Source organism: Diceros bicornis, chromosome 18, assembly GCF_020826845.1.
Source record: "Diceros bicornis minor isolate mBicDic1 chromosome 18, mDicBic1.mat.cur, whole genome shotgun sequence".
NCBI classification, from domain to species: domain Eukaryota; kingdom Metazoa; phylum Chordata; class Mammalia; order Perissodactyla; family Rhinocerotidae; genus Diceros; species Diceros bicornis.
In genome coordinates this window covers 57,522,026-57,546,190 of record NC_080757.1, presented here as the reverse complement: position 1 = coordinate 57,546,190, position 24,165 = coordinate 57,522,026, and the positions used below count along the sequence as shown (strand labels likewise).

General features: G+C 59.7%; 1 protein-coding gene across 6 annotated transcripts in view; it reads right to left on the bottom strand.

The window, feature by feature from the left end:
• Positions 1-26: 26 nt before the first annotated feature.
• The window catches only part of SEPTIN9 (septin 9), a 166,775-nt gene continuing 142,636 nt past the window's right edge, over positions 27-24,165 (bottom strand). For 4 of the 6 annotated variants that reach the window (XM_058561739.1, XM_058561741.1, XM_058561737.1 and 1 more), the window contains exons 2-10: positions 14,651-14,842; positions 12,018-12,146; positions 11,519-11,600; positions 11,013-11,150; positions 8,495-8,612; positions 7,444-7,539; positions 7,051-7,147; positions 3,249-3,300; positions 1,796-2,083 (exon numbers count right to left, since the gene is read on the bottom strand). In XM_058561739.1, coding sequence (XP_058417722.1) covers positions 1,948-2,083; positions 3,249-3,300; positions 7,051-7,147; positions 7,444-7,539; positions 8,495-8,612; positions 11,013-11,150; positions 11,519-11,600; positions 12,018-12,146; positions 14,651-14,810 — 1,008 coding nt within the window. In that variant the 5' untranslated portion in view covers positions 14,811-14,842 and the 3' untranslated portion in view covers positions 1,796-1,947. Of the gene's footprint in view, positions 2,084-3,248; positions 3,301-7,050; positions 7,148-7,443; positions 7,540-8,494; positions 8,613-11,012; positions 11,151-11,518; positions 11,601-12,017; positions 12,147-14,650; positions 14,843-24,165 lie in introns of all 6 variants that reach the window. The other 2 variants (XM_058561735.1, XM_058561736.1) reach the window with 1 other exon arrangement.

The window sequence follows — 24,165 nt, the reverse complement described above, 5'->3', positions numbered from 1 at the left end:
AAAATCCGGCTCCGGAGCCTCCCAGGTTTGCATTTGTAACATTTATTTCAGGAAATACATTGTCAACACTTAGTTATTTATACAAAAGGAGACGAATTTTTCAGGAGGCACAGAGCGAAAGGCCACTGTGGAACGATCCCAGTGAGACTAAGAATTTTTCAAAATCTGGCTACAGAGAAGGAAAGCAAAGCCACCCGGGCGGGCTGCGGAGCCCCCAGCGGCACGAGGCTGGCGGGGCACCCCACCGGGGAAGGCGGCCCCATGTCCCGGGCCCCCACGCTGGAGATGGGCACGTCCTTCAAATTTCTAGTTTTGGCAAAAACATGGCAAGTCGGCAAGAAACTGTTACGCTAAGGAGTCCTTCCTCTCCTAGGTGGGGAGGAGGCAGACATGCAATGTGGGGACATCCATGCACGCACACATACCAGCACACCCCAGGTCTGTCTGCACCCCGCTCCTCCCACTGCTCTTCTCATCGGCTGCAGGAAGCAAGCCCGGGGTCTGCAGAAGGATGTGCACCTCACCTGGGTCTAACCTCCTCGGCCTGAGCCAGACACCTCTCTCTCTCCAGGAGCCAGTTAGCAGCGGCGGCAGTCTGCTGTGCCTGGCACAGACGGTCCCTGCTGGTCCCCTCGTGCAGAGAGGGTGAGGGAGCAGGAGACCGGCCGGGCATGCTGACAGGGAAACCCCCCTCTGCAGCCGGCTGCGGGCCATGCACACCTGACTCCTGACCTCTCCCTCTCTGGGGGTCTTTACCTTTGGCTCTGGGGTGCAGGGGCGGAGGCACACACAGGGCAACAGACAGTCAGGCTTGCCTGGCATCCTACTTCCCCAGGTCGCAGCATCAGCAAGGCCTGGACCAGGAGGGCTGAGTGTATAGCCGGGATGGCCGACTGGGCCTTAATTTAACCAGAGCATCTTGGGTCAAATGGATGTCTAAACAGATGTCTGGATAGACAGACACAAACACACACACTTGTCCAGTCACACAGGGCGGGGTGGGGCAGGGTAGGCACCAAGGCCACTCGGGCCACTCTGAACATTCCCACCACAATCCACACGGCCCCCTCTTCCTTCTGGCACCTGCCACCGCTTCCTCTCTCAGCTCCTCCACCAGATTCACTTGCTTGCACCTTTCCAAAAATCAGAGGGGGCGGGTGGGGTGCATCTTTTTCCTTCCTTTGAATCCGTAATCAAATCCCAGTGAGGGGGGAGGGGGCAAGGGGGAGATGAAGACACACCCTCTCTCCAACTTGTCCCGTTCCCTGAGGGGACAGCTGGGGAGAGTCTGCTGGCTCGCGTGGACGGCTGAGATAAAGGCACTTTCTGCTCCAGGACGGGCTCGCAGGCAGGTGGGCGGGCAGCAGGCAACAGGCCTCACCGTGTCTAAGCAATTGGCAACTTGCGTCTCGTGGAATTAACTATTCTCCCCTTGGGAGTAGGGTAAGGGCAGGGGGCTCTCTGAGTTACGTGGTCTGAATTACCGCCTATGCCACGTGGGGAGGCAGGGGCAGGAAGGGGCTCCAGGTCCACCAGGATGGCTCCATCCTCCCACGGGCACAACCCCGCCATGCTCCAGGGGCTGTGGCCGAGGGGGACCAAGTGCAGGGGGGCTGCTCCTCTGGGCCCCCGGGAGCTGGGCCTGGGGTCGGGGGTCGGCGCTGATTCAGCGGGTCCTCTCCCACCCTCCTGGCCAGTCCAGCTCCCCCAGACCTGAGGACGGCCAGAGAGCCAGCCTCCACTCCGAGGCCCCACCGCCCAGGTCCCCACTGTCAGCGGTTAATGACAATCATAGTCAGGAGGGAACTCGTTATCTTGTTACTCGGCAGCATGGAAAGGGGCGGAGAACCACGACACATGGAGAAAACCATATAAAATAAAAGGGGGCAGTGGGCAGGCCGGGGGGATGGGACAGACTCGGGGCAGGGTCCTGGGGTGGGGCGGTGTCTACATCTCCTCCGCTTCCGGCTCCTTCTCCTCAACGCCATTGGACATGGCGCTGCTGCTCTCGTGCAGGCGCTTCACCCGGTAGGCCTCGAAGTGGATGCTGCTGGTGATGTCCTTGATGTTCTGCATGTGCGTCCTGGGAGGGACACCAGGAGGTCGGGAGGCCGGCCGCGGGAGCGGGCGCCGACGCTGCTCGGTGCGGCGGGGGCTCCCATCGCCTGTCCTCCCCACTCCTAAGCCCCTCGGCATGGCTCCCCGTGGGGACTCCAGCGGGGCACTGCAGGCCCACCAACTGGACCTGGCCTGGGCACAAGGTGGGGGGGCAGTCTCCATGGCAACCCCAGACCCTCTCAGGACACAGTAACATGTCCCCTTTCTGTGTCAACCCTGTGGCCAATCCAGGGACAGGGGCTGGTGCAGACTCAAAGCAGGTAGAGCCAGAGGCCCCGGCAGTGGACAAGGTTGGAGGGTCCTGCTCCAGTCTAGAGGGGCCAGGCTGGCAGCCAGGGGTGTTGGCAGGTAAGGACACCGGGTGACCATGGCCCCGGGGCTATGGCCTGCAGCGGGCAGGTGGCCTGCCGTGGAGGGCCGGTCGACCCTGCTGGTCCTGTGTTCAAGCCTTCCCTCCTCTGCGGCTCAACAGGCAAGCTTTGGAAGGGGGTCAGAAAGGCCTGTGATGGGGTGTCTTCCTCAGCCAGGCTATCCAACAGGGTGGGAGTGCTCCCGGAAGCTGTACCCCTCAACCTGAAGGCCCCAACAGATGGCCCTGTCCCTCCTCTTGACCTCATCCTGGCCTCCATCTGCCCGCTGGCTGAGACGCTGGGAGCCCCTGGTACCCCAGCAGAAGGCCCCCACCCTCTCCATTCACCTGCCCAGGCCCAGACCTACCCACCTGGCACCCTCTCTAATGGGTTGAGGATAGGCCACTCCTTGCCTGGGCTCAAGGAAACCAAGGAGAAGCCTCAGCCAGGTCAAAGGGGTAGGGGGTCAGAGGACGCTGGGGGGAGCTGGGGACCGCCCGCCACGCTCAGCACACAGAACTCCAGGGGCCCCGAATCTAATGGGCTCAGGCCGCGGTGGTGAGAACCCGGCCCTCCCCAAGCAGAAGTAGAAGGATTTTCATTTCCAAGAAGGTGCTCTAGAGAACGGACTTCTCAGTCCTCCCGGGGTAGGGGCAGGCAGAACGGGCAGGGCGTGCCAGCCGCTCCCAGGACCTCCGCCCACTCCCCCACCACCCACACCTAATTTAGGGCCCTCTTGGGGGCCCAAGCCGTCACTCCCCAAGCACCAGCGTCTCTCACCTGATGAGGAGGTCCCGCAGGTACGCGAACTCACAGTGTGTGGTGTTCTCAACTGAGGAAGAGACAGAAGGGCTTCAATGTCACACGAAGCCACTCCCCCGCCCCCCCCAGTAATGCCGGGCCAGTGGGCAGGGAAAGCGGGGGAGCCACTGCCCCACTGGCGAGCACTGTGCACTTTGCAGGCACCCGGCACAGAGGGTATCATGGTAACAGGACCCGGCTCCTGCTCTCCGGAAGGTTCCGGTCTATCCGGGAGACAGACAGTAACCCAGCCAAGACAGCATCAGGGGAGAGAGCTACAGTAAGAAGCCGGGGTCAGTGGGCCTGTTGCTCCACCGGGGGACCAGGGAGGCCTCCCGGGAAGAGGGAACGTCCCAGGAGAGACAGACAGAGGGGCTGGGAGTAGAATGAGGCGGGAATCGGAGCTGGGATTGTAAAGAGGACCTGCGCCCCACTGGGCGCTCTCCCACTCAGACCTGCTCACCACCCACGTCCTCAGGGCACACACGGGCACACGTGTACACGCAGAGACCACGTACCATGGGTTAACATTTATACCAAGCTCAAGAACCAGCAAAACAGCCCTACACCGCCGAGGGACAGCCGCACGTTACACAACAACACACGAGAGCCCAAAGGAACAAGGTAGCACAAGAGACTTCTGAGCACGCAGGGGCCGGAGCAGGAGGGCACCCTCAAGCACACCAGAGACAGCTCAGGCTGAAGCTGGTGGCAGTCTCGGTGCTCACTTTATTGCTATGCCTCCTAACTGACGTATGAACACGTGCTGCCTTGTGAGTGTCACCATCACGGGACAGCAGACCTTCACCAGCGTGGTGGGTCCATCGCCTGGACTGAGGGAGGCGGAGGGGAAGGCGAGAGAGCAGGCATCAGGCACCACCCTGTGCCAGGCGCTCTTGCTGCACGACTGCACTCAGCCTTCACACCCCCACGAGGTATCGACTATGATTCCTCTTTTGTGTTCTTAGGGAAATGGGGCTCAGGACACAAGAAGCTGTTTGTCCACGCTCCACCGCTGGTCAGGCCAGAGCGGGGCTCCGGTCCCACATGTCTGGCTCCACAGCCCGGGCTTCCCCACCCCGGAGCACCGCGGCCTTCTCCAAAGGCCAAGGGTCTGCTTCTCACTCCATGAGCCGGCAGGCAGGGCCGAGGGTGTAAGAAGCCAAGCGCTCTTGATTTTTATTTCGGTCGCCTCTCGCCGGGGCTCTGCCCTCCTTCCACGTCCCCCCACCGCAGGGCTGTGCCCACACTATAACATTCTGCCTCCTGACTCTCATGCAGTCTTTTCATCCACAGAGAGCAGTGAGGGCTGGTGGGAAGAACTAAGCTCTCAAGTTTGAGGGCAAGTGCGTGACTCCTGCTTCCTGGCTTGGGCACGCGATTCTCTCTGACCCTCTGTTTCGTCATCCGTAAAATGCGGGTAATATCGCCACCCACCTCTCAGGGACATGAGAGGATTAAGGAGTTAATTGTGCACTTTATTACACACCGCCTTCCTCTTGAAAACACTTCAGGCACCTTCCAGGGACGAGTAAAACACCTCAGGGTGGTGGCGAACACCAAGTGGAGGAAAGAACAAAGAACAGAACAAGGGGGGTGGGGGCACATGAGGCAAAAGTGCTGAATAACCACGCTTGCCAGGGGCGAGCACAGAGCGGCCAGCTCTCAACTCACAGGGAGCTGTGGGGAAGTGCAACTGTTCTCAGCCCGGGCGGGATACGGGAGTTGCCACCTCACCACTATCCTTACAGGTTCCACGGGACTGTTACTCGTAACAACCCTCAGCGTGAGCTGGTGGTGCCACAACAACGCACAGGTAATTGAATGCGCAGGATCAGGGCCCTGACAAGGGAGCAGATACAGAAAACTCGGCTCCCTCATTTCCCAACAATTTCCATTACCGGCTGCCTGCACTGCCTACAGTTGGCCACCAGGGGGGAGCAGAGGTGTGCCCATCACCGGGGTTGCCCTCCCCGCTGCAGCCAGGTCCCCTTAGCCCTTTCTTAGCCCAAACTTTTCCACCCTCCAAAACATGCTTTTCATGAAAAGGTTTCTAAACAGCAAGATTTCAGGAAGAGAGGAAACGGAAGAGGAGAGGCTGAGACGAGATGAGCCCAGGGTAAAGCCTGATTGAGACCGTCCAGGTGGGACAGAGGCGAGTGGCCCCCAGAGACACCTCTGGGATCAACACTCCTGGCCAAGGGGAGAGCTGCGGAAAGGCGGTTCCAGCCTGCACGGCAGACACTGGAAAACACCAGACAGAGGCTGGTTTAGAAAAACACCCATCCTGCCAGCACCCACACAAGGACTCCAAGAAAGGTGGCGTGCCTCTCCACCCCTCCTCCAGGCTGGAGCCCAGTGCAGGCAGACCCCTGGGTTCTGGAGCCGCTGGCCGCTCTGGGACCCTGGGCAGAGGGTCTCTACACTCCTTTCTGTAAGGAGGGGGCAAGCACAGCTACAGGGAGCCCCGAGGATGTAATGACAATCCACGTAGAATGAGCCGCTGGGGACGGCTCAAGGCCTGCACTTTTCATCAGGATCATTTCTTGGAGCCACTGCTCACCCCAAACTCCAGTGGTCTTCAGCACATTCTCTCATTTCACTAACCTCCTGGCAGAGAGTCTCCACCTCACAGATGGTGAACACTGAGGCTCTGCGGGCTAAGGGACTTGCCCAAGTTCAGAGTGGGGGACGGGATGGGAGCTGCAGCTGCTGAGACTTTCTGCTTCCTTCTCTGTGCTGGGCCTTGAACGAGGGACAAATGGCCCATGTCCCTGTCCTCTTCCCTCCCCCGTTCCAGAGGGAGGAAGGAACAGAGAGGAAGAGTGAAGAAAAGCCCAGGTCCATCCACCTGGGGTGTTCCCACCGGAAGTGGGTTGAATCATGTCCCCCAAAACCACATCTAGCTCCCAACTCTCAGTACTTGTGGACGGGACTTTATCTGGAAAAAGAGTCTTTGAAGACATTAATTAAGGATCTCAAGAGGGGATCATCCTGGATTTAGGGTAGACCCTAAAGCCAATGACAAAATGTCCTTATAAGAAGAGAGGAAGACACAGACATACAGAGAAGGCCACGTGAAGATAGATGAGCAGAGCAAGCGGAGGGACGCCGAGGATCACCTGGAGCCACCAGGAGAGGGGCCTGGCGCAGATTCTCCCCAGAGCCTCCAGAAGGAGCCGACCCTGCCGACACCTTGATTCTGGCCTCCAGAACCGGGAGAGAATCAATTTCTGTTGTTTTAGGCCGTCGAGCCTGTACCAACAGACGCAAAGCCTGGAGCAGCCGGCGCCGCTGCCGGGGGCCCTCAGACGAGCCCCTCCGCCCCACAGGCCACGGGGCACTAAGACGTGGAGGTCCTGGGAACTTCTGCAGGGGAGGGGCTGTCTGGTTCTCAGGGCTGGACAGACCTACAGCCCAGCCCTTTCCTAGGCCCAGAGAGGCGAGGCGATTTGTCCAGGGTGACACAGCGTGCCTGTGGAGCACCAGCACCAGAACCCAGAACGTGGCAGTTCCCATCCCAGCCCCTCCCTGGTATTTCCCCGCCCGGGGGAGATGGGGGTGGAGGCACAGCTCCACGAGCTAACGGCTGTGGGCCCTGGACAAGCCACTCGCCCCCCTTCACTTCCCCAGTGGGACCCATCCTGGTGGCTGGGTGGGGCAAGGCAACAGATGAGGTTCCAAGCGCCTGGCTCAGGCCGTGGTGCATGGTCTCAGCCAGCAGAGGCAGCTTTATTTTCCTGGTTTGTCTGAAAGCCCCAGGCGCCGGCGTGACGATTACCTTCGATGGTGCCCCACTTGGTTTTCCTTCCAAGGATCCTCTTCCCATTCACTTGGTATTCATGGTCGCTGCCCACCACGGCAAACGGGATCATCTCCTGGGGGGAGGGCAGGGGGTGTTGGTCACATGTGCGGAGGTCAGTCCAACCCCTGGGCCCCTGGAAGGAGCTGCCCTGAGCCCGGGGCCCCCAGAACCCAGACCCTTGGCCTGGGAGGGCCACGTGTGGACTCTCAGGGTCCGTCCCCACCCAGCCCAAACGATATGTTCTCATGGCTTAAGGCCATGCCACCCGTTTCCCCCAGCACCCTTGGAGGGGGCAGGAAGACCCCCCACCCATGCCCTCCAGCAACAAATAAGGGGCTCCCAGGAAAAGCATCCTAGCTGACCACTCACTCGGAACTTCTCGTTCACCAGCCGGTCCTCCGGGTCCTCGTCAAACTCCTTCTGGGGGTACACGTCGATGCCATTGGACAGCAGGTCCGCGGTGATCTGGGAATCCGGAGTGGGGGAATGTGGGCACCGTCCATGCAGCAAGCCCGACTGGCCCCCCAGCATCTGCCCACTGCATGACCTCCACAACATGAGTGGCCCAGGCTCGGGGTCAAGGGCGGGCCCTGGGGGCTGGTGACCTCAATGCTCTCCAATTCTTGTGCCTCCTGAGTGGAGGGGAGGCAGCCACACACCTGCCTGCTGTGAGACCTGCAGCTGCCCGAGCGGGTCACTGGCCCCAGCGTCTCCCTGTCTTCCTCTCCAGGAAAATAACGCAGGGTGGCCGAGCCCTCCCCTCCCCGAGCTCTACCTGGAAACCCTCCCACTGCAGCCCCGAACGCCTGCACAGTGCACCTGCTTGCGTTAAACTGTCACCACCCTTTGCAGGAACACCTGCCAATAGGGACAACGTTCAACTGATTACATCCTGTGAACAGCCATCATTTCTGCCCCGAGCACAGACCCAAGCCCCTGTGTGGCCTCAGTGGCTTCCTCGTTCCTTCTCCCTCCGGCAGACACATTGACAGCCAGGTGGACCATCCTCCCCTAAGCATGCTGGGAAAATCCCTGGCACCTGGCTTGGGGCAGAGATGTGCCAGAGATGTACAGAGATGTGGGGATTAGATTCGAGGGCCATGCTCACGCCCACTGAGGCAGAGGCTCTCCTGGGCCCAGGCATCTCGGTTTTTCAAGTTCCCCGGATGGTTCTAACACGCGGCCCTGTTAGAAGGCAGCAGCCCAGGGCTCGCCCATCAGCTCAGACACCCCTCCCCACACAGCCCTCAGCGGGACCACGGCAGGGAAGGAAGAAGCGGCCCCTGGTGGAGACCATCCCTTTCGGACCTTCTCTTCCACCTAATAAAAACCAAGCATGTTGTGTCTGACGGCCCCTCACGGGCCTCGCTCCCAGCCAGGAGTGGGGAGCGAGGGGGCCAGACAAGGGGGAGAGCCCTACCCGCTGTTTGAAGTAGACCCGCTCCTCCAGGGTCAGCGTGTCGGCCTTGGCGATGACCGGAACAATGTTGACCACTTTGCTTAGGCGCTTCATGAACTCGATGTCCAGGGGCCTCAGGCTGGAACAGAACAATATGGGTGAGACATGGCTCCATGAATGAGGTGTGGCCGGGGGCCCGATGGAGCTGAGGAAGGGGCCCTACAGGTGCCTGCGGGGGTCTCCCAGAGGGGTATGGGCCAACACGGCCAAGGCTGTGGGTTGAGCCAAGCCATGAGTGAGGACAGGGAAAAGGAAAAGGGCATCCCTGGACACCAGCTCCACGGAGTGGGCAGAGGGCGCTGGGGGCCAGGCCACCTCCAAGCACCCTTGTGTCCCAAAGACCCCCAATGTGTCCACTCAGAGAGGGGCTGCCATCTGCCGGCTCTGCCACGGGCCCAGATGGCCACTGCGCTGTGGGGCTTCGATTGGGAGGGAAGAGGATGGAGAAGGGGGTGCAGGTGCCCAGCAGCTCTGCAGGGTGTCCCCAGCCCTCCGCCCACTGGCTCCAGCGTGCCCGCTGTCTGCCATGGGAAACGGCTTACCCTCCACACCACCCCACCTTGAAACCTGTTCTCAGTAGGACAGCGCCACAGGGCCCCTGGGTGGTGGGCCCCACCTTCCCAGCCTGGCGCAGAGCCGTATCTGCTCCTCCCCCAATGCCAAGAGTAAGTCGCAGACACGGCATGGGATTTTGAACTAGGATGGTGAAGAGCCACCCCTATCTCGCTGGACTGGGGACCTGGGGGTGGGAATGGGGCATGGCGCCCAGCTGGGTCACAGCAGACGCGCCGGTGCCTGCCCACACTCAGCTCGCCCTGCCAGTGCCGTGGTGGGACCTCTGCCTCCCGCCATCAGCCTCTGTGGAGGTGAAGCCTGGAGCAGCCAGACCGACTGCTCTGGGACCCTCAGAAGAGCCCCTCTGCCCCACAGGAAGGGGAGATGTTTGGTCACAGGTACGGCCTCGTAGCGCTGGTCCCCCCACAGGCAGACCCCCGCTCCAGTGCCTGCCCAGCGAGCCCAGCCTCCCTGCCCCTGAACAGACCCTCGCTGAGGGCGGGCTCGGCGACTCAGGCTTGGTTTTCCCACAAAAACCCCAAGTTGAGGCCTGCTGCCTCCAGCTGGGCCCCATCCTGTAACTGGTGCCTGTGGGGTGGGGGACCCCAAGCTGCTGGGCTCCCTGCCCCAGAGCCCGCTTTACAGACCAGAACCGGCAGAGAGAGGGTCAGGGAAGTGCTCAGGATGCACAGCTGGGCAATCTCAATCACCCTGCCAGAGCCTGGCCGGAATGACCGGCCTGGCCTGAAACACAGGCAGCCAGGCTCTGGGACCTCCCAGCTCTCCAACACAAGCCGAAAGGAGGAGAGGTGGGTGGGACGGTGTGCAGTGTACAGGGCAGAGCGAGACGGGGGAAGAGAGAGCGGGAGGCAGAGAGAGACGGGGGGCAGAGAGAAACGGGGGGCAGAACGGGCCAGGGCAGAGCGAGCTGGCGACAGAGTGAGTCGGGGGGCAGAGAGAGACGGAGAGCAGAGCGGGCCAGAGGCAGAGTGAGAAGGAGCGCAGAGTGGGCCAGAGGCAGAGAGAGACGGGGGGCAGAGAGAGACGGGGGGCAGAGGGGGCCAGAGGCAGAGAGAGACGGGGGGGTAGAAAGAGACAGGGGGCAGAGCGGGCCAGAGGCAGAGAGAGACGGGGAGCAGAGTGGGCCAGAGGCAGAGAGAGACGGGGAGCAGAGTGGGCCAGAGGCAGAGAGAGACGGGGGGCAGAGCGGGCCAGAAGCAGAGAGAGACAGGGGGCAGAGAGAGACGGGGGGCAGAGCGGGCCAGAGGCAGAGAGAGACGGGGGGCAGAGCGGGCCAGAGGCAGAGAGAGACGGGGGGCAGAGAGAGATGGGGGGCAGAGCGGGCCAGAGGCAGAGAGAGACGGGGGGCAGAGCGGGCCAGAGGCAGAGAGAGACGGGGGGCAGAGCGGGCCAGAGGCAGAGAGAGACGGGGGCAGAGAGAGACGGGGGGCAGAGCGGGCCAGAGGCAGAGAGAGACGGGGGGCAGAAGGGGCCAGAGGCAGAGAGAGACGGGAGGCAGAGCGGGCCAGAGGCAGAGAGAGACGGGGGCAGAGAGAGACGGGGGGCAGAGCGGGCCAGAGGCAGAGAGAGACGGGGGGCAGAGCGGGCCAGAGGCAGAGAGAGACGGGGGGCAGAAGGGGCCAGAGGCAGAGAGAGACGGGGGGCAGAGCGGGCCAGAGGCAGAGAGAGACGGGGGGCAGAGAGAGATGAGGGGCAGAGGGGGCCAGGGGCAGAGCAGGTGGGAGGTAGAGAGGGCTGGGGACACACATGTGGGCTCGTCATCCCCCAATGGCTGCCGACCCCGGCCCCACCCGGCCCTCTGCCCCCAGCCCAGGGGGGCAGCACCGTGGAGCAGTCCTGGCAGTCCCGGGGGGACGGAGCCTGGGGCAGCCCAGCCGCAGGACGGGCCACGTGTGGGACGTACGAGTGGCCGGTGGCAGGGATGAAGTAGAGGCAGCAGTGGACGCGCGTATCTGGGATGCGTTTCTTCCGGTTGATGTTGACCTCCTCCTGCAGGTACTTCTCGTACTGGTCGTTGATGAACTTCATGATGGGCTGCCAGCTGTGCGGAGAGGCCCCGGTCAGCCTGCACGAGGGACAGGACGCCCTCCCGCCCAAGTGCGGGGACAGCTCACTGGCAGGTCCCTAATGCTGCAAACCCCAGCCCGACACCCAGTCTTCCGGTGAACGTGCTGGGGGCTGACTTTCTGAGCAGAGGCCACAGCCTTATCTCAGAGCTCCCAAACCAGCCTCCTATGCTGACCTTTGACCTTGGGGGCAGACAGGGGAAGGGGCAAGACTCCCAGGAGCTCTGCTTTGGTCAGGATTTGTGGCTTCTCAGCGTTTAGTGGCGCCTCAGGCCCAGGAGACAGGCCCCAGCACCCCCGTCATGCTCCTCTGCCTGGAGGAGTGGCCCCCACGGCTCCTCACCAGTTCTCATTGTTGATGTGGTCCCCGAACCCCGGCGTGTCGATGACCGTCAGCTTCATGCGGACACCCTTCTCCTCGATATCTGCACAGAATTCAGCATCCACCGAGCTCGGGGAGACCCAGGGTGGGCCGGGTCCCACCTGATGCCCGGTGGACCTGCCCCAACAAGGCCCACTTAGAGTACCCGGGGTGACCAGCAATGACACCCCAGGTGACACCAGGGAGACGACGGCCTCCAGCAGGGGCTGGCGACCGTTATCCTGGGTAGCCCCCTGCCCAGGAGTGTTGGTAGAAAACTCAGTTGTCAGAGGACTCAGTCCAACTAGGGCCCTCAGGGGTTCTGGAGAGCACCCTTGACCCCTCACCCCTGACCCAGAGTTAACATGCCCAGAGGCGGCGCCTCGAGTCCCCAGCTCAGGGGACCTGGAGGGCCTGACTCAGCACCGTTACCCCAGCTTCAGGAGGGAGAAGGCATCGAGCCGCCGGACCCCGCGCTCACCGTGCGTGATAGACTTGATCTCAATGGTCTTGGGGATGCGCTCCTCCGAGGTGGGCTGCACCGACTTCCGGCTGATCTTGGATTTGAAGAGGGTGTTGATCAAGGTGGACTTCCCCAAGCCACTCTGCCCTGGAGAGAGAACAGGGCCAGTCAGTGGGGCTCTCTGGAGAGGGCGGTTCACACGCCCTGAGATTCGGCCATGCCTGGGCATTCCCCGCGCCCCAGTGCTCCTCAGTGGGGGGCTCTGGGTCAGGAGGAGGTCAGCAGACAGGAAGGGCCAGGAAGGCCGGTGGCCAAGCTCCTGCAGCGCATTGTAGCAGAGCAGGACCCGGACCCCACGCCTTCTGACCACAGGGGTTATCAAACTGCCCCGTGCAGGGTCCCAGGTTCGCAAGAGGAGCTGAGACGCGGAACGGGGTGGGGGAGGTCAGGTGGGGGCGGGCTCCCGCGGCGCAGCTCCATGCTTAGCTGTTGGACACACCGGGATCCACGTGAGGTTTGAAGGAACAGCTCTGCGGAGAGCCCCCACCCAGGACCTCAGGAAGGAGGGTCTGCCTGCCACGGTCTAACCACAGCCGGGCCACCCACACTGCAGCCTGGTCCAAGACGGCTGGGCTCCCAGCCTCTGCGGGTCGTCTGGGTTGGAGTGTTGGCACGCTCAGCATGCACAGCCTACAGTCAAGCAACCACCAGGCTCGGTGAAAGGCCACAGGGTCAGCTCCTCCCGGCGCAGGAGGCCTGACCAGGGCCCCACAGATGGTGGGCAGCTGTGCCTCACTGCCAGGGGCAGGGACAGCCACTGCCTGGTGCCCACGTCAACAGACCCTGAAGCTAAGGGCTGACTGGCCGGTGAGCCCCCAGGGCATCAGTGATGCCCCCTCATGACTCCCGGGCACCCCTGGCCTTGCTGTGTGCCCAAACCTCGCCTCACCCCGAGCCCCTGCCACAGCAGGAGGGAAGAGGGCAGAGGAGCACAGTGGAGAGGGACCTTGACTCAGCAGTGACCGGAGGTCCCTCCTGCTCTGAATCACCATGAATCCAGGGCCTGCCTCGCTGCTGCTAACCAGCAGATTCCGCTCATGCAGCACACACTGTGCTCCTGCGTGTAGGAATTTACCCTCACAACCAGGTGCCGTCACCATCCCATTTGACAGATGAGGAAACTGAGGCCCAGAGTGGGGATTAGAACCCAGCAGCCCGGATGCAGGGCCCCAGCCATGACCTTCCACCTCGGAGGTTAACAGTGGGAATGGATGCTGACATTTATAATGTGCCTGCCGTGTGCGAGGCACACCTCAGCACAAGCAGGTGCACACGCATGCACACACACACACACACACACACACAACTCCAGACTCGGAGCCCCATCGCTTTAACCCTGCACTGAGCTGCCCTAGGCTGTGCTAACCAACATGTTTTAAAAAATTAAATTATACTGATTTTCCGACTTTGATAACCTTTCAAGGAAAAGTGTGGGCTCCCGGGAGGCCAGAGGCTGGTGTCGGAATCCCTGGCCCGAGCTGTTTAGCATTCCGTCTCCCCCTCTGCCCATCTGCTTTGTGTCCCCGCCGCTCAGGCCAGGAGCTTTGTCAAACCTTCCAGCTATGCCTCTTACATCTGGGAGATGCCACCGGGATATTTTAATGTTTATCCCACTATTATTATTATTTTTATTACCATCACCATCACCAACATTGCTATTGCTTCTACAAATTCTCCTGCGCCCATGACCATGCCAGGCGCCAAACCCGTTGTCCCATTTGCCCCTGGTGGCCCTCTGGGGTCAGGATTATCCCATTTACAGAGGAGGAAACTGAGGCTGGTAGGAGAAGCCTGGGGCAAGCCAGGACCAGCATCACGCAGCTTAGTGGGGGCAAAGCTGGGATTCTACCCTGGGTCTGTGGACCCCCAACAGGCACCCTTCCACTCCAGCTGCGTCTCTGCAGTGGGGGCACTGCTGTGGGAGGGAGGGAGGAGGAACCGAGCTCCAGTTCTCCCTCCCCTTGTGAGCAGAGGGACCTTGTCACGCCCTCTCCGGGCCTCGTCTCCACCTGTAAAGTGGGGCTCCCCCCACTGTGAGGACTGAATGGGACCTGAGGGGCTTCCAGAGCAAGAGGCTGCCCACTGCTGCCTCTAACCCAGCCTCCAACCCTGTCTGGGCTGGACTCAGCCTCCAACCCTGTCTGGGCTGGACTGATCGATGACCTCCCTTGGTGACCATCCAGCTCTCCAGGGGCCACCAGGAAGCCTCCAGCCAGGCCTGCTGGGTGTGGGGGTCAGCCCCACTCAGGGCTAGAAGTCCAGGGCTCGACAGCGAGGGGGACGCTCCTGCTAAAAGCAGAAGGCGGAGGCCCACTGGTCAGGGAGCGGCCGTTTACCGAGCGTCTGCCTGGGCCCGGTGCCGGGCTCACCTGAGCTACCTTAGGGGTGCTTAATGAGAGGAGCCGACGGGAGCTGTGGACTCTGCTCGCAGGCACACACGTGCACACACAGCGCCACTCACAATCCGTCCTGCTGGCCAGGTCTGTCAACCCTTTTACAGAAGGGAAGACTGAGGCCTGGGGCTTGTGTGGCTGGCCCATGGCGCCAGTTCCCTGCTGGGTTCTGAGTGGCGGTGGGGAGTGGGGACTCACCAACCACCATTATGTTGAACTCGAAGCCCTGCTTCATGGCCTTCCTGCGCATCTGCTCCAGGATGGAGTCGATCCCCACATAGCCGAAGTCCACCGGGGCCTTCTCATTCCGCGGCACGGGCGCCTGCTTGAACCCGGCGTCTCTGGGGGTGTCAGCCATGTCGCCCACGCAGCTGGGAGCTGCCTCAGTGGCTGCAGAAAGAGGAGCAGGGGTGTTAGGGTGATGGGGGTCCTACAGAGGCGTCTGCCAAGCACCTATATCCTTAGGTGGCTCCGAACATCATCCCCATTTCTCAGATGGGAACCTGAGGCTCAGCAGCCCAAGAGACCCCTGCAGAGGAATGCCCCAGGGCTGAAACCCCTCACACAGTGCCCAGTAAAAGGCACGGTCCTGCAGCCACTATGCTCCGCCACAGAGCCCCACCCCAGACTCTCAAACCCTCTCCACCAGCTGCCTCTCCCTTGGCTCCAGGGCAGGGCTGACCCCTGAACCCTCCTTTTCCTCGCTCACCTGCAGAGCGCTCTCTGTCCCTGCCCTCACCCTGCAGAGGCACCCAGGTGGGCCCCTCCATCCCCTTCACCTGACTCAAATAGACCCAACAGCTGCAGTAGCCTGCGGCCTCAGGGCAAGACAGCCTCCTGAAGGAGGGAGGGAGGGAACCTGCTCTTGTTTCTTCCTGCCACTCCTGGGCAGGGCGTGCTCAATCCTGGGTACCGGCCATAGCCCTGGACCGGGCAACAGTGCTGAGGGGCTCTTTCGAGGCTCCTCCTGGGCCCAGCTGTTGCCGTCAGACGGCTGGCAGGAGAGGGTTCCCTGGCTCCTGGGGGCACTGCCCTTGTCTCACCCTGGGGCGGATGCAGGTGGCTGACTTCTCTGACCGCCCCACACCCACGGGCCAGGACCGGGTTTTGCTTTCAGGTCTGCAGACGGGCAGGTGGGGCTGGGCTGCTCAAAATAACCCACATTCTGTGGTCTGCAACCTGGAACCTTCCTCTTTTCTATAGCCCCTCCCCTGGCTGCCCTCAAGAGTCCACATGCCTAGGCCAGAGGCCTGGGGGTGGGGGGTTGACGCCCAGAAGGCAGCCACTGGGCACCCAGCAGGGCTGGTCAGGGCCCTCAGGACAGTGCGTGTTTCCCACCACGGTCTGGCTGGAGCACATCGGCCATGTCCCAGTGCACCCCAGACACACCACATGCCCTCACCACATCTTTCCTAGGCCAGCCTCTCAGCGCCCCAGCCCCTCGCCTTCCCCTGTCCCAGTGGGTCCAGGCTATTCCCACCCCCTCTGCCCACTAAGAACTTTCAGCCCCATCCTACCTCCCAGGTAGGACTGGGGTCTCCCCTTCTGGAGCACCGGGAGGTCATAGGGAGGGGCAACACACTGTGTCTGGATACCTCCCCTGGCCCTGTGGGCCCCTCCCGTGACCTCACGGCAAGGGGTGCTTGGTTCCCTGGGCATCAGCCCCTGGACGTGGGCTGGGGAGGCAGGGGGCACGGCCCACTGCCAGGGTGGGCAAGCAGCCTTCGCAAACATGCCCTCCTGCCCCATTCCAGGAAGGCCAAGACACAGGTGGCAGGCCAGAAGGTCACTGTGAGGCTTTCAGACAAACCGTTTCCACTTCCTGGGGAAATAACCAGACTCTAGCCCCCACCACACCCCGTTCCGGCCCCGCCAGCTCACACCTCAGCAGCCACATCTGTTTCACAGGGGCGGCAGAGGAGCTGAGATGGGGGCCCACCTCCCCTTCCTCCCTCCCAGGCCTGCGACAGGGCTGGACCGAGAGAGGATGGGAGACAAGGACGACTGGCTTACAAATTCCAGAAATGGGGTGTGGGCGGTTTGTCCTCACAGCCAGTCACTTAGCTGCCCCGTTTCCTGAGCCTCCACAGAGCGCGGTGACTCCCACCGCACAGCACTGGGGGAAGGAGAAAAAACGTGACACACACAAAAGGCCAGGGGCTTCCCGAGTCCACACATCTCTCCTCACAGCAACAACAGGCAGATACTTGAGGCCGTGGGGTCCACGCTGCCCACCCCACCCCGACCCCAACCCCCACCAGGGAAGGGCCAAGGACCCAGGAGGCCGGCAACTACGGCCATTCGGGGCTGAGGCCTAAGAGGCGTTTCCCTCTGCTCTCTCTTCAGAAATACTCTCCCCTGGGGTCCAGCATCTTAAATAAACAAAGACTGCATCTGGCCCTGAGCATGTGGGTTCAGGGCTGCTTCCTGGAGGCAGACGTGGGGCCTTGTCTAGCGGGGCAGCAGTTCAGCCCTGCCCCACGTGACCGAAAATTGCTTCCATCTGTCGGCGGGTCTGAGAGTCATTCTGTCCGGGCCTGGGCCGGCCCCACCCCCCACATCTCTCTCCGTCCCTCACCCCATCCCATGCAGTACCCAGGGAGTGGAGGTCGCTGCCCCTGGACCCTCACTTCCCTCCACAGCCCCGGGAGCAGCAGAGAGGGAGGGTCCGGCCTCAGCTCCACAGGCACCAACATCCACTGCAGAAACCCAAACCACAGCCAACATCCTGCCACCAGGGCCCTGCTGGAGAAATAACAACACAGCCCGATCCTCCCACTGACTAAGGGAAGGGCTCGGCCCTCCGCACAGGTGAGGGCCCACCCCTGCGAGGCCCTCCTCTGGGAGGCCTCCTGTAGGCAACCTCCATCTGTCTGCCTGGATGGACACAGGCACGGGAAGAAGCAGTATGAGAGCCCCTCCTTCCAACCGGCCAGGAGGCAAGCTTCGGGGGGCTGCCTTCAGGACCCCCATGTGGGAAAAGCAGAGACCTCATCCAGCAAGCTCGTCCAGAGACACTTTGTCTGAACCCTTGCTTTCCACGGAGAGCCACAGGGGTCTGGGGACAGGACCCCCTGGGGCTCCAGCCCCGTGGAAGGGACAGCAGAGACTAGCTACTCCAGCACCATCCACTAGGATTTCTTCTATGATGGCAAGTTCCACGCCTGCACTGTCCAATACGGTAGCCACACGTGACGGTTTTTTTAATTGTGGTAAAATACACACAACATAAAATTTACCATCTTAACCATTTTAAGTGGACAGTTCAGCAGTGTTAAGTACATTCACATGGTTGTGCAGCCATCCCCACCACCCATTTCCAGAACTCTTTCCTCTTACAAAACTGAAACTCTGTCCCCATTAAACGCTCACTCCCATTCCCCCTCCCTTAGTCCCTGGTACCCACCACCCTACTTTCTGTCTCTATGAATCTGATCACTCTAGGGACCTCATATAAGTAGAATCTTACAGTATTTGGCCTTTTGTGACTGGCTTACTTCACTCAGCATAATGTCCTCAAGGTTCATCCACGTTGTAGCATGTGTCAGAATTTCCTTCCTTTTTAAGGTTGAGTAATATTCCACTGCATGTATGGATAGACCACATTTTGCATATCCAGTATTTTGATTGTTTGAGGAACTGCCAGCTGTTTTCATATGTGACCTCTGAGCACTTGAATGGCTGCTAGTCCAAACAGGGAACTGAATTTTCATTTTACTTCATTTTAATTAATTTTAATTTAAACAGCTCCATGTGGTGAACGGCGACCACACAGAACAGCACTGATTCTAGTCCAACCCCACACGTTCTACAAATGGGGAAACTGAGGGCCCCAGAGTGGTTCTTTCTGAAATGCCACAGGAAGTGGGGAGCAGACCAGGAGCTCCAGTGAGGATGGAAGTGGCCTGCGTGGATCCCCGCTGCACCCCCAGAGCCACACGGGGAGGGGACGCTCAGTCAGTACTCGTAGAATGACTGGGGTCTTGGGAGTCCCCCCTTTTGGGGTGGGGAGGGGGCTCTGCCGCCCAGGCTGGCCCAAAGCCCCTCCACGATGGTGGTCAGACCCATGTCCACAGCTTCCTCCTCCCGACTGGCTCCTCAGGACCTCTGTCCAGCGCCCCTCCCCCAGTGAGCCCCGCCTGGGACTGGGGCCTCGCTCTCCTTCCCATGGCCTGTCACCTAAATTTCTGTTTCACTCCCAAACTTCATCAAATGCTATTAATAGGAAAGGGAAGTTCTTAACAGAAAAATAAGAGGTTTCACATCTATGTGCAAGATGACTCACTATACCTTCGTCAGATAAACAGAGCAAGAGGGAGCCCCATTTTTTAAAAGTGGAAAACTCACACTCGGAGAAGTAATTTATCCAAGGTCACACAGCACCGCCTGCCTCTTTTCACTGCTCCTGGCTGCGTGAATCCTGCCCGGGAATCCCTTGGGAAAGGTCATCTGGAGAGCTAGCAAACTGCCACGGCCTCCGTCCCCTCCTGGGAGGAGGGAATGCCAGGTTTGCTCTGGGGGCTCGGCCCCTGGCGCAGCCTCACCCTCACTCCCCCAGGCTAGCCACTCTCTCCCCAGGCTCCCAGGCCCAGGGCGACATCACTGCCCACCACACTGCCACCCTCCTCCGTGGAAGGACGGCCCAAGTGACCACCCAGGCTGGGGTGACCTCACCCACTGGCTGACGCCTTCCTTCCAGCCCCATTATTTTCTTTATTGCTCTAACACATACAGAACGTAAAATTTTGACCAGGTTAACCATGCTTAAGTGTTGGATTCGGTGTCATTAGGTACATTCACAACGGTGTATAACCATCTCCACCCTCCACCTCCAGAACTTCTCCACCACCCTCAACAGAAACTGTGCCCACTGAACACTCCCTGCCCCCCCGTGCCTGGCAGCGTCCCTCCTACTCCTGACCATGACTTGGACTACTGGGACCACACAGGATTCGTCCTTTCGTGTCGGGCTTCTTTCACTCAGCATGTCCTCAAGGTTCATCACGTCACAGCGAGTCTCAGAATTTCCTTCCTTTTTAAGGCTGAATGATATTCCATGGTTTATCCACTCATCTGCCAATGGACGCCTGACTTGTTTCCACCTTTTGGCTACTGTGAGCAATGCTGCTATGAACATGGATGTACAAGTATCTGTTTGAATCCTGGCTTTCAATTCTTTTGGGTATCCAGCATAACTATTAATAGAACCCAGTTAATTCTCAGAAAGGCTATGTTCTGGACAATATCGACATGGTCATGCTACAGTCAGAGCAGGTGTGGTGCTTCTCTGCAGACTCCACGGCTGGGAGCCAGGGGCCTTGGGTTCTGGCCCTGGCTCCACCTGGCCCTCGACAGGTCCCTCAATCCTGCCATGCCTGCACTGCCCACCTGGGAAAATGGGCCACGTGGTTTCCAACCCGCTCTCCCCCCTCTTACCCTGCAAGCCCCTTGAACCAGAGGCTGTGGCTTGCTCAGTGGTATCCCGAACTCCTCGCCCAGGGAGTCGCACAAAGTAGCTACTCAAGAAATATCTAAAACATCCACCAACGGGTGATGGATAAACAAAATGTGGTTAAGTCCACACAATGGAATATCACACAGCCATAGTAGGCAGTGAAGTCCTGACACGCTACAACGTGCATGAACCTTGACAACATTATGCTCAGTGCAAGAAGCTGGTCACAGACAGTCACAGATTGTATGAGCCCATTTAAATGAAATGTCCAGAATAGGCAAATCCACAGAGACAGAAAGTATATTAGTGGTTGCCAGGGGCTGGGGGGAGGGAGAGCGGCTGCTTAACACATATGGGGTTTCCTTTGGGGTGATGAAAATATTCTGGAACTAGATAGAGGCGATGGTTGAACAACACTGAACTGTACACTCTAAGTGGGTGAATTGCATGGTATGGGAATTTTTTCTTAATAAAGCTGTTACACTAAGAAAGAAAGGAAGACATTGCTAGTGGAGTTGGACTGAAAAGAATCCAACTGTGCCCATGAGTGCCCATAGCCAGCTTTATAGCTTGGAGGCCAGTGGAGGCCCAGACACCACCCTCAGGCCCGAGGTTCCTGAGCCCCGGTGCTGCCAGGTGGTGCCCCAGGTCAGTGGCCCAGCATGTCCTAGCAAGGGCAGTTCTAGGGGCAACCAGCCGGAGGAAACCTTGACAATTTCTCTTTGCAGGTTCCCATTTTGAGCCCCAGCCCGTTTGCCACTCCCCGGTGGGACAGCCCTCGCCACCCACAGGCTGGCGGCAGCTGGCCCAGCCTGTGATGGGGGCTGCCCTATCTCTGCTGGTCTTGAGGTCCTGCCCCCTCCTTCCCCACAGGCGCCTGCCAGGCCAGCCTTTTCCCAGGAGTTGGGAAGCAGGGTCCTAGAGCAGAGAGGGAAGGGCAGAGTTCCACCCAGCCCCACCTGGGGATCTCACTGTTCTGCGTGCTGCAGCAGGGGCTGCAACTCACAGGTGAGCCAGCGCCATCTGTGGACTTCTGCACCAACTGACAAATTCCTCCCCTGCCCGGGCTGCCAAGAATGATGGGGATCAGATCACTGTCTCACCGGGCCCGGGGCTGTGGGTGCTCATGTGGCTGGGAGGCAGCCCCCAGAGAGGAGCCAGCTACTGGGGGGACATCTCTGGGGTGCTCACATTTCACCACAGGCCCAGGGCAGCTGCGAGAGGGGGCTCGGCACAGCAGGCTTGCAAGGCCTGACACGGAAACCAACATGCGGGGGTCACCCTTCTCTGCCCCTACACCTCTGTCTTGCTGCCTGTTCTGCATCCCAGAAGCGTCCCCAGAAGTTCCATCCTCCCTGAGCATCAGCCTCGACTGACTGCTCACAGCCGGAGAGGGACAGCAAGGTGCCCATGTCACAGCCAAGCCCACATCCCAAGACAAAGCTCCTGGGGTGAAACCAGTGTCACTGCCCTTATCTCACTCCAATCCTCCCCATGCCTGGCCCTTAAGCCTGGGGACACTGATGCCATCGTCCATATGTGCCTGGCTCAATCACCAGCCACAGAGGCTGAGCAGACAGCAAGGCCAACCTGTCTACGGACACCTGCAAGGCCACCCGATGGGCTCACCACCGCAGCCAGAGTCACCAAGCAGATCCGGGTAGACCCACTCAGTGGCCGGATGTTGGGGCTCCAGGCCACCAGAGCGCCAGGTACTCTTCCTGCCCCACGGCCTCCAGGTGTCTCTCCTGGAGAAAACTGCATCTCCAGCCAGTGTCCTCCTCCCCCTGGGCAAAGCCTTCCTTCTCTCCATCCCGCCCCAGCCCAGGTGGCCCCAGCAGCCAGAGGGTCTGACTTCACCATGTGACAGTGCACACAGGAGAGGGGCCCTGGAGTCCACCTCTGGGACCAGGGGAAGGGCTGCACTGCAGGCTGAGGTGACACCTGCAGACCCCACAGAGCGCCTGAGCCCATGCACAGGACAGGAAGTCCCAAAGACAGGTGGGTGAGTCCCTGACGCAGGTGGTGCCAGGGGACAGAGTGACAGGGCTGCTCCTTCCTTCTCTCCCTCCTCCCTGGGTGCCTGTGCAATCCTGCAGGTCCAGGCCTGGTGGCCAGAGTGGCTTGTCCTCACTGCTCTCTCCCTGAGCCTGTACTCCGCTGGCCAGCAGCCTCCACAATGACAACTGAACGATGACGTGTGTGGTTCTCTTGCACCATGCGCCTGTCTCCCCCAGCTAAGATTCATGAAGCCAGAGACCTCATCACCACGCTCAGCCCTGTACTGCCATGTTTAGAGCAGTGCCTGGCACATGGAAAGTCCACGACTAAATGTTTGTTGAATGAATGATGAAGGAATGACGCTCATCACAACAGCCAACGTTTACAGGGGCTCCCTCTGCACCAGGCGCTATTCTAGACGCCATACCTGCACTGACTCCAGAAGGTCGATATGTTATTATTCCCCACTCTGCAAATGAGGAAACTGAGGCCACAGTGCTGCTGTCACTTACGGTCCCACAGCTGGTGAACGGCAGAGCCAGGATGTGACCCAGGCAGGGTGACCACAGGCCCTTAAGCACCCTGGAAAGGCTGAAGGAAGCGTGGGTTCCCTATAGCAAAGAGCCAGAGGGTACACATCCTGGGCAGGCACCTGAGGTCCAGCTCCTCGCTCCCACGCTGCTCTCCCAGGAAGCTGCCAGGAGGAGCAGCTGGAAAGGGATTTATTTAGTTTGCAGCCGCCCCAGTCATATTGAGGGGCGTTAAAGATTTAATCTCCATAACTCGGGAGAAAAGGCGCCTGAAGGCCAAGCCTGGCTGGCCAAGCTCTTACAACACCAGCTGCAGGGCCCGGGGTGGGGGTCCCCAATTCCAGGTGCCGCCTTCTCTGGGTTGCCTCCAGCTCTCCCAGGACACTGGTGCTGATGCAGACAAACCCTGGCACATGGAAGACCCGGCACACCCGGTGCCCCAGCCAAAGCTCCCAGATGGATCCATGCCAAGCAGATATCAAAATGCCCACCCTCATCCTAAAACTCCACCTCTAGGAGGGCACCCCTGGCTGAGCTGACAAAATCCACAGAGGCCTCAAAGCTGACTCCCCACTTCTGGTATAGGTGACCGGGTGGAGGGAGAAGCGGTTGTTAACTTGGGAAACGCAGGTGAAGGAAAGAGGATGGGAAGGCAATGGGGCTGGAAACCAGACGCATGTACAGAGGGGTCAGACCTTGGGGAAGGAACTGCCCTGGAAAAAGATGTTAACGGCAGGCCAGCCCTGTGGCGTAGTGTTAAGTTTGGCACACTCCGCTTCAGTGGCCCAGGTTCGTGGGTTCAGATCCTGGGCGCAGACCTACACCACTTGTCAGCCATGCTGTGGTGGGGACCCATGTACAAAATAGAGGAAGATGGGCACAGACGTTAGCTCAGCGCCAACCTTCCTCAAGGAAAAAGAAGACTGGCAACAGATGTTAGCTCAGGGCCAATCTTCCTCACCAGAAAAAAAAAAAAAAACGTTAAGGAAATGGTGTAAACAATAACCGTAGAAAAAGATCCCAGGGTTGTAGTGGACCAGGACCACAACATGGATTCATTCAACAAATATTTATTGATCACCTACTACACAGTAATAAAGAAAAAGGAGACACTATAGGCTTGACGTGTCTGAATGTGGTGGCACATAGGAACATGAAGTTCATTTATTCAAATGGTTATTAGCCAAAACTTCCAGACAGATTCAAGTAGTCCCTTCCATGTAAGGAACCCAGTCTGGTATGGCAGTCCATGACTTTTGTGTGTGTATCACAAACCTCTTTTAGAAGCTGATGAAAGGTAAGGACTCTCTCCCTAAAATAATATGAAGACTGACACACACAAATAAACTTGGACAATTTGGGGGTTCATCAAAGCCCTAGGTCCACAGAGCTCAATTAAAAAATACCCTGGTCTAAGGGGAATTTAGAATTTATTTGCGTTATCTCTCACCTTCAGCACTCGACACAAACCAAGAAGTTCTAGGTTCCGTGGCCACAGAAGGGTGAGGGAAAGTTAAAAAAAATCCTCAAAGGTGGGAAATACACGAAGCAAAGGGGAAAAGGGGAAAAGAGGCGAGGTTGCGGCCAGCTGGTCTCCATCTCGGGCTGCAGCAAGGGACCAGCAGGGGACAGAGCTGTGGACGGTGGGGGGGGGCAGGGGAGGGGGGACGTCACTCTCTGCAGGGCTTTGAAACAGGATCTTTTTCCAGTTACTCGACTCCGCTTTT